The sequence below is a fragment of the Malus sylvestris genome, chromosome 15 (genome assembly GCF_916048215.2).
Source record: "Malus sylvestris chromosome 15, drMalSylv7.2, whole genome shotgun sequence".
NCBI classification, from domain to species: domain Eukaryota; kingdom Viridiplantae; phylum Streptophyta; class Magnoliopsida; order Rosales; family Rosaceae; genus Malus; species Malus sylvestris.
In genome coordinates this window covers 19692363-19701495 of record NC_062274.1, presented here as the reverse complement: position 1 = coordinate 19701495, position 9133 = coordinate 19692363, and the positions used below count along the sequence as shown (strand labels likewise).

General features: G+C 40.8%; 1 protein-coding gene and 1 pseudogene across 2 annotated transcripts; both read right to left on the bottom strand.

Annotated features, from left to right (window-relative positions):
• On the bottom strand, window positions 1-3966 carry LOC126604918 (uncharacterized). 2 transcript variants are annotated; one of them, XM_050272244.1, is made up of 4 exons: window positions 3557-3966; window positions 1449-1770; window positions 874-1335; window positions 1-813 (listed from the first exon to the last, which is right to left on the bottom strand). In XM_050272244.1, exons 1-4 carry the CDS (start codon window positions 3635-3637, stop codon window positions 308-310), a joined length of 1371 nt encoding a protein of 456 aa, XP_050128201.1. In that variant the 5' UTR covers window positions 3638-3966; the 3' UTR covers window positions 1-307. The 2 variants fall into 2 exon arrangements, with proteins under 2 accessions (XP_050128201.1, XP_050128200.1); XM_050272243.1 differs by having other exon boundaries at window positions 1-1335.
• Window positions 3967-6223: 2257 nt separating this feature from the next.
• On the bottom strand, window positions 6224-9100 carry LOC126602777 (uncharacterized; annotated as a pseudogene).
• Window positions 9101-9133: the final 33 nt, after the last annotated feature.

The window sequence follows — 9133 nt, the reverse complement described above, 5'->3', positions numbered from 1 at the left end:
TTTAGGGGGCAAAATAAAGGAAGATGATATTATAATCGTTTTAAAAGAATTGCAAAGTCTGTGATCCATCAATATGCCACCTACCCTACAAAAACAAAACTTATTATTCCCCCAAATCTCTGACGTTGCTGTTTTCTCAACCCAACCGGGAGTCGCTCCAGGCACGAGAGCGCAAAACAACAGCAAAAAAGCCGGAAACCACCTCCACACGTACAGTACCACCGAAAAACTAGGAAGACATCAAGTACAAATTCACTGGCGCGCTTTCGGCTCCTCAGTTGTCAATCTTCCACTTTCCCCCGGGGGTTTAGAACGGTACTGTGTATGGCAAAGCATATATATCCGATTCGGGCAAGAGGCGAGCACATGGCCAAGAAGTTGAGTCTCCGTAGCAAAGTTTCTCGCTGACGACTGTAGGTTTCTCAACCCCACAGTTCTTTTTCGTCTTCGCCTCAAACAACCATCCCTCATCATCGACGTCCATGGGAAGACATTGTGAGATTGGAGGTTGAACCCAGTTTTCAATTACTTCTCTGTATTGTGAAGAAAGAGAACCACTGCCAGATTTTCGGTGTTTTTCTTTACCAGACCTGGAAGAGTGTTCTTTGCTAGCTTTTCCAGAAGTAGAGCAGCGATACCGTCCCTCGTCTATGCCTTGTCTAGGAGCAGGTTCTTGCACTGCTTGAACAAACGCATTATCAGTCCTTCCCGAGGAAGAGCAAGGCTGTTCTTGGCTGAGTAGCACTTCTGGACCTTTAGGCCTTTGGAGAGACAACCGGGAAGGCAGTTCCTGGCTGGCCAGCAATCCAGGACCTTTGTTCCTTTGAAGAGAAAACAGAGAAGGCAGTTCCTGGCTGGCCAGCAATCCAGGACCTTTGTTCCTTTGAAGAGAAAACAGAGAAGGTTGTTCCTGGCTAGGTAGCGCCACTGGACCTTTGTGCCTTTGGAGAGACAACTGGGAAGGTTGTTCCTGACTGCGTAGCACCTCTGGACCTTTGTGCCTTTGGAGAGACAACTGGGAAGGCTGTTCCTGGCTGGGTAGAACTTCTGCACCTTTTTGCCTTTGGAGAGACAACCGGGAAGGCTGTTCAAGACGAAGTAGCACTTCTGGATCTTTGTTCTTTTGAAGTGACAACCGGTAAGGCTGTTCCTCTTTTGATAGCACTACTGGATCCTTGTGCTTTTGGAGAGGCAACTGGCTAGGTTGTTTCTCTCTGGATAGCATCACTGGATCTTTGTGCGTTTTTAAAGGCAACTGGCAAGGCTGCTCCTCTCTGGGTAGCATTTCAGGATCTTTGTGCCTTTGGAGAGGCAACCGGATCCGAAGAATGCTTGCTTCAAATAATAATAACATTTTGAAGAAAGAATATCAGTGCCCATGAGAAGCTAACAAACCCAACAGGCAAACACCCTTCTCCCAAGTAAGGAAGAAACATAACAACACTCACCAGAATTATGCCTGCCATCAGGGGGAGAGTCCTGCTTCTGCCTTTTGTTGCTGTTAACAGTGCTATCAGAAGAGTTCTGGGAACCAACTGGTTGCTCGTGTTCTTCAGTAAGGCCACTCTTGTCAAGGTTTTCCGTTTCATGTTTTCTCTTCTTTCCATGGTCTGTACCTTTCTCGTCTTTTTGGTGCCTTTCATCTTTGTGCCTTCTTTTATGACTGTGCTTATTTTCAGGCTCCCCATTTTCTTGAGCCTTCTTTTCTTTCTTCTCTCGTTTTTTCTCCCTCTTCTTTTCTTTCTTGGCCTTCTCATCTTCTCTTTGGAGCTTCAAATAACAAGAGTAACCATCAACTTTTGAACTCATTGAGGAAAAGTTTAACATACAACCACAAAAAGCAAGCCTGCCAAAGCAGACAACAAATTCTTGGATAGAACATAACATCCTTTTAGAACCAATTTTCAGTTACAAAAGAAGGAACAGTGACCAAAGCTTCAGATCAAAAAGACACGTTCAGGATCAAAAGAAATCAACCAATCAACATTGAAGACAGAACCAATACAGATGATCTATGAAAAGAATTTTGGTTGTTAGACAATTGTCGGGTATTATTGTTTCTCCATATCAAGTGTTAATTGAATTTTTATATGACATCCACAACAGAGTCATCGTTCCTGCATAAGACCTAAACCAATCGGTATGTAAAATCTAGACAGACACGCTATAGATATTGCACTCTAACTTTGATGCATACAGATCAGCACTAACCATAGCAATTCCTAAGGTGAAATTATAGCGATTAAGGCTACTCCAACCAAAACTACACGAATTCTCAATTATGCCTTGAAGAGGACTCGAACCTCCATGCTCTTCAGCACAAGACAAATTTGAGTCTCGCGTGTCTACCAATTCCACCACCAAGGCATCTTCAAAGAAGCTTAACCGGTACATATATACTAAACGAAAAGGAAAACTTGAATCCTACCACATATGCCACATCCCAATACCAGGCTAAAGGTGCTATGTATCTTATCCTGCCATCTATTAACTACCCCGGTCAAATAAACTAAACCTACATTTACCCAAAAATCTACTTAGCAACCCTTTATCGTTGACTCTCTAAGGACACACACTCAACCCTCAAAGTTAACTTCCTAATCCACTATAATGCTAACTCATTATAATGTATGTGAAGCCACTTCAAACTTGAGTATGCAACTCAATGAGAACTAGACTGATCTTCAAGCAGCCAGGACATACTTAAATATGTACTTGACCATCTCAAATCATTCGTCTCATATACATAAGCAAGAATGTCAGGAAATCTCATCTTACACATCTCAAATCATTTTCCCATAACAATCTCAATCCAACTTAACAGCACCCTGAAGTGACTATATAGTATCAAGGTCGGTTGTTTGATTCAAACAACACGACATCATGGATACCTAGTATCAAGAACATGGACCATCATTCACAAACAGCTAAAGCCATACGAAGGTTTCGAAAGTACCATTATCAATTCCTAAAAGGAAGACAACAGACACTGATGTGCCACATGCATGAACACAAGCTACAATACTGTAGTACTACCAGCACAACTTACACAAAGTTGGGCTAGTAATTTGTGCTTCTATAGCATTTTATTTAAACATCGGTTTCTATTTCTATCACAAACCGACATGAAGTTTTCAGACACACTAGAGTCCAGTGGCAAACACAATACTCGGCCACTCAAGTATCCATGTCAGGAGCCAAAAACCTATGCAAAAAGTGTCCGCTTTTGGCCAGTATAATCCCATCTTAATCCAACAAAAACCCACGAAGTGAAATTAGGTTTTATATCAATCAATGGCTTCTACTTGTTTCTATGGGTAACTAAAAAGTGTTATCGATTGTAAAACCCGCGATTCAGCTCTCGGATTCACCCCATTTCCATCTTTTTCCCTCTCTATGTTCTTAATTTTTTCAGGTTATTTAACGGGTTCTCATATCTACACAAATACGATCATACGAAGGCTGAACAAACACATCAATTAACGAACCGAATCGAACACAGTACACGTCGAGCACAAATCCAAAAGACCCACAAAGCAACTATGGCTCAACAAACCTTAATCGAATCGATCAGGGCCTCATCGCGGATCCCCTTCTTCACGTACCCAGGAGGAGGGTACGGAAAACACCGAGACATTCGTGATACACCAGCAATCAACCAACACACAAGCGATTCAAGTCCGAAACAAGCTAATCCCCTTGATCTCCCTCTCTAAGAAAAATAAATTCGATTTTTCTCAAACCCTAGCTCGAACAAGGTCGCTCGCTCGCAATCGACTGCGGCTAGGGTTTTCGATCCTTGTTTCAGAACATAAATGTCCCGCGAAGACAAAAGGTTTGAGTGGAAAGGGAGGGAACCCGATCAAGGGTTAGGGTTTGGGAGGAGGGGGAAGAATCGCTCGAGAGCGAAGAGCTTTGGAACGGGAGAGACAAAGAGAGTCCCAGATCCAAACGACCGAGACTCATCCCAAAGAGGAATATTTATAGTAGGTAATAGGTACTGGTCTGGCAGGCTAACGCGTTTTGGACACGGAATATAAACGACGTCGTTGGGCGCACCCAAGGCATGTGTGGTGGTAAAGTAAGGGATCGTACTTGTCAAGCCCAGCCCAGCCCAACTTTCAGGGCTATTCTAAGCCACCATTAATAATTTAAGGGTAAATTACATAAAACTACATTAACTATTAGGTCAATTACAGTTTCATATCTTATTTTTAAAACATTTCAATGGCATACCTTATCTTACGATTTTTTTACAATTTCATACTTTCCGTCAATTTGTCTGTCAATTCTTCCGTTAAATAGTGACGTGGCTTGAGACGGAACCCACTCTCTATTAAAAAATTAATTAAATATTAAAAACTAAAATAATAATTTTTTTTACATGGAGGACCCACCCCTTATCCCCTTCACCCTTCTTCCCCACACCCGTCTTCCCCCAACCCAAAACCAGAACCATCCTAAACCCAAATCCCACCCGCATTCGCCTCCTCCACTTCCAGCTTCTCGTCCGCTTTTGCCTTCCCCTCCTCCACTTCCAGCTTCTCCTCCTGCTTCTACACCTTCTTCAACTGCGTCGCTTCCCCTCCCGCGTCTCAACGTCGTGATCACAGCCCTATTCGTGAGCGGGCGTACGATAGAGTCTACGCCACCACGCTCATATTCGCTCCCTTCAACATTATGCACCAAATCGACCCCTTATATGGCTTGTTATTCATTGCCACCGGCAACAGCGGGTACTTCGACAAGAGCGTCTTCCCGCTCAAGTCAATCGGGTACACATGCAACCTGTTTGGGTATAGCAACCCGAAATTTCACTCTGTGCTGGGACCCGGTTTGATGTTCGCATTTTGGGAACGAGATTATACCATATTTGTTTATTGAGTTGGCTGAGGATTTCGTTTCCAATGAGGAGGTACCGAATCAAAGTCTCTGGGTAAAATGGGACAACGTTGGTGTGGACCCAATGGTCGGCGAGCGTCTGATTGGAGGAGATGTTGTTGTTGAGCTTGTTGGGGACCATGATGGAGACCTAGAGGTCGGTGTTACCGAGGGTGGTGAGGATTTTGGGGTTGGCGTCATAGAGTTTGACTTGCTTAGCCTTAAGAGACTGGATGAGCTTCACCGATTGCGACGATGGTGGGAGGTTGTTGCCCAGCTGGAAAGGGCTCAGAGAAAAATACCAAATGAACAAAACCCATGTCGCCATTTTTTGGATCTGGGTTTGGGTTGGGGGAAGACGGGAGCGGGGAAGAAAGGTGAGGGGGATAAGGGGTGGGTCCCTCATGCAATAAAAAAATTAAATTTTTTTTTATTTTTGTAGTTTTTAATATTTAATTAAATTTTTAATAGAGAATGGGTCCCGTCTCAAGTCACGTCGCTATTTAACGGAAGAATTAACAGACAAACTGACGGAATGTATGAAATTGTAACAAATTCGTAAGATGAGGAATGACATTGAAATGTTTTAAAGATGGGGTATGAAACTATGATTGACCCAATAATTGAGATAGTTTTATGTAATTTACCCATAATTTAACCACTTAGTACTATGTCAGTCCAAACTCGAGTTTAAGTATTGAGCATACAAGATTTTGAATTGGAGTGTAAGATGTCGTAGGCACATTGGTCTAGCGAACTAGCATAACCCACATGTTTAAACTAAGCAAGATTTAAGTCACTTAATTGGAGTTTAAGTATTGAGTATGGGGAATTTTGAACTGGACTGTAAGATGGTAAGCTCATTGGTCTAGCGAACTAGCATAACCGCATGTATTTTCTCAACCTTGGTATTGCATCGAGTGATTAAATGAATGACAATAACGAACACTTTTCATTTTTCAACCGCATACGAAAATAGGTGTAATTTGAATTGACCTAGGAACGTATTTATCTTGTCATTGTCATGTATTTTAAATCTCAGTACGATTTCTATTAATCACATGTTTAATGTTCTGTAATGTATAATGAAATTAAACGGAATTATTTTATCATTGTAAAAAGTCAGTTTAATGTTTTTTTAGGGTATGTATTAGAGAATAAATGGATTTATAGCCTTCAAATTTGTAATAAACGGATTAGAAATCCGAATTCGAAAAACATATCTTGTGAGCCAAGGCTCCAACAGATTCACCCTCATAATCTGCAACGTTTTCAATGTGGTCGAAATTTACGTAACTGTAAAACTAAGGCATCCTATATCTATCTCTCCCAACCCTAACAATCATCTCAATCTCGACATTCTTTTTCCCTTCCGTTTCTTTTTCCTTGCTGCAGTGCTCTTTGGATTGTTGGATGCGTAAAGGAAGAGTCAGATTAGTCAATGGCTTTCCAACAGTAGTTCTACGTTTCTTAGAAAGCCACTGCAATGGCAGATTGTTTACCACAGAGCGGATGTCATTAGCATTACTCACTTCTAAAAGATTTCGTGTTGATTGAGCATCTGCATAGTCCAGGCCATTGACTGATCTAGATTTAATAGGTTCATCAGGATATCTTAAAATGACTGAGAAGATATGGAAGGCTGATAACCTTGACGACCTTCGCAGATCATGTTGATTTTGATGACATGCTTGCGAAGGTTCCCTTGCATTGACCACGCGTAATTGGAAAAGAAAATTCCGATCCAGGATTCCACACCAACTGCATGATGCCACTGTCCTTTTGGCTTAAACCTTAGCAAACAAGTGGTCTTTATCATCTAAGGTAATAGCGGAATCTGGAATTTGCACGCCCTGTGCCATGACGTAGAAGCAATATATTCCTCCTTGGCATTTTGGAAAGCATCACATTCATCTGCATAGCGGTCAACCCAGTAACTTTAATGTAGCTCTATTGTCAACTCTCTGAAGTGCTCCAAGATGTGAATCATCAAACAATTTCACTTTCATCTTGAAGTGATTTGCTTCAATGGCTCCAGAAGCCTCTAGGCTTGCAAGTGGAAGACTTCTCATTGTTGAAAGCCACATCTCTGTTAACAAGAAATAATATACAAATGATTGTTTCATGCAAAACTTGTAAGACCATTAAAACATGATGCGTTCAATCTCAGCTGCTGCATCATCAATTCAAAAACCATTGATCTTCCATCCCGGGCTCAACACTACGAGCTCGACCAAGTAGAGCTTTCATCCATTTAGACACATCTTGAGTCAAAGACAAGAAGCATGCATAAAGGATACTGCCATTTTAAACACATTTATAAACATCTACTTTCCATACACATTTTCTAAATCTATAAACAAAAATCCCTGAGTATATACATTCACGAATCATTTCATGATTCAGCAACTCATATATTCCAAAACGAACCCTATATCTGGATGAATATGTGATGGAAAAGAAATGTCAGCATGGTAACATGGTAACTACCCACGAGCGTTTTTCATTTATTACTATTCATGCTCTTGGAAACAAGTCCTATTAAACCTAGAAATAAGGAAAGAAATCTTATAGCTCACTTGAGGGTTAGTCAGTTTGCAAGCTTGTATAAAAAAGCATTAATGATTTGGTTACCTTAAGTCTCTTTATGCCAAATGTTGAATCCACTGCAATGAGATTGCAGTGGCCAAAACGAATCATCTGTTGCAGCTGCCACTCTGTTTGAATCCCAGGAAGGAAATGATCTTTCTCTGAAGTATCTTGATAAATGAATATCGATTTTTTACTGCGTTCAACCCACATGCGGATGCTAGCTTGTGTTGGACATTTGAGTAGTTTGAGTAGAAATTTCTTTGTCCCACATTGGCCATTCCCAAAAGATTTTATCACTTTATAAGGTTTTGTCCTTTATAGAAAGTGATTGGAGTAATAGGCCTGGAGACTAAAATTGGGCTCACCCTTGGGGTTGGGTTTTGGGGTGTACCAATTAATTGGTAATTAATATATAATTAATTGTCAAAAGATAGGCCTTGGGCTCTAATAATTAAATTAATTAATTATTTTCGGAATTAATTAATTATTTTTAATTTCGAATTTAAATTAATTAATTATTTTTACCAACAGACTCATCTTTTCAGATGAAGTCTGAAGTGTGACAACGCAGAAACAAAAACACCATTTTCAGCAGATGTCTCCCAACAGATGCATCCCTTCCTCATACCTGTTGCGAACAGGTATAATCACATTATATATACATCCATATGCATGGCATTTAGAACACAAAAAAATCATAAATCTTCTCCTGCAATCATAAACATCCTTTCTGAGAGAACCACATTAATATTCACCCGAAGTCAATTTTCCAGTGCTGGAATTTCTGACTTAGATCGTTGAATCCTGGTGAAGCAGACGTCCGTAGAACTATAAGCACTGAGTAGGGGCGAAATTTTTGTTTCAAGGACATTGTGGTACACAAGCCTCGATCTTTTATTACTCTGCTTAATTAATATTTCATCTTGTTGAGTCTTTGGAATATATTTGTTCGTATTTATTATTAGCATATTTATTTTATTACGGATTGTTGACATATATCCAACAGCTTGATCATCGAGATCCAATTCATGGTAGACCGCTTAATAATCATCCCAAGTTTATGGATATACTGGGAAGCAAGGGTATGTACTTTGCATTCGAACCACAATACCGCTGAATCCCTTCAATGTGTTTCTCTAGCACATTTTCTTCAGGAATGCCAAGGTAGATCATGCACATTGTTTGCTGTTGAATCTCATTACAAATATATGGAATTTTATTGTCTCCAGGGCCAATCGCATCTCTGTCAAGTGGGTCGTGGCAAACAAAACCAGATTTGTTCACATGGCGCCTCTCATGATATATAATCAGTGCAAGTGATGGACGTGCATACAAACGCTTCACTACAAAATTGCATGTGTAGCCCCGATTGGATTGAGGTCTAGCTGCACAGTTACTGGGCAAAGTACCCCCTCGTTGCCCATAATTTTTAGGACAAAAAAGAACACCAATACCTTCAACAAGAAAGAATACGGGCTCCATCATCAGTGGTGCCAAACTTGGTCCACGTCAAATCAGCAGAGGAGAAATCCTCGTACGGTGGATCTTGAACTGGAAGATCATTTATAGATTCAACGATAGCCACAAGATTGTAGATCCGTACCGCAATATTTGGTATCAAACCAGCATAAAAATTAGTAGCACATCTGCGAATACAGTG

What these genes read in the sequence shown, in the direction of transcription:
- LOC126604918 (XM_050272243.1), bottom strand. Translation starts at nt 3,637, where the DNA reads ATGTCTCGGTGTTTTCCGTACCCTCCTCCTGGGTACGTGAAGAAGGGG. An exon ending in CCCTGATCGATTCGATTAAG is followed by an intron (nt 1,771 to 3,556) that starts GTTTGTTGAGCC and finishes TGTTATTTGAAG; the next exon opens with CTCCAAAGAGAAGATGAGAA. An exon ending in TGATGGCAGGCATAATTCTG is followed by an intron (nt 1,336 to 1,448) that starts GTGAGTGTTGTT and finishes TATTATTTGAAG; the next exon opens with CAAGCATTCTTCGGATCCGG.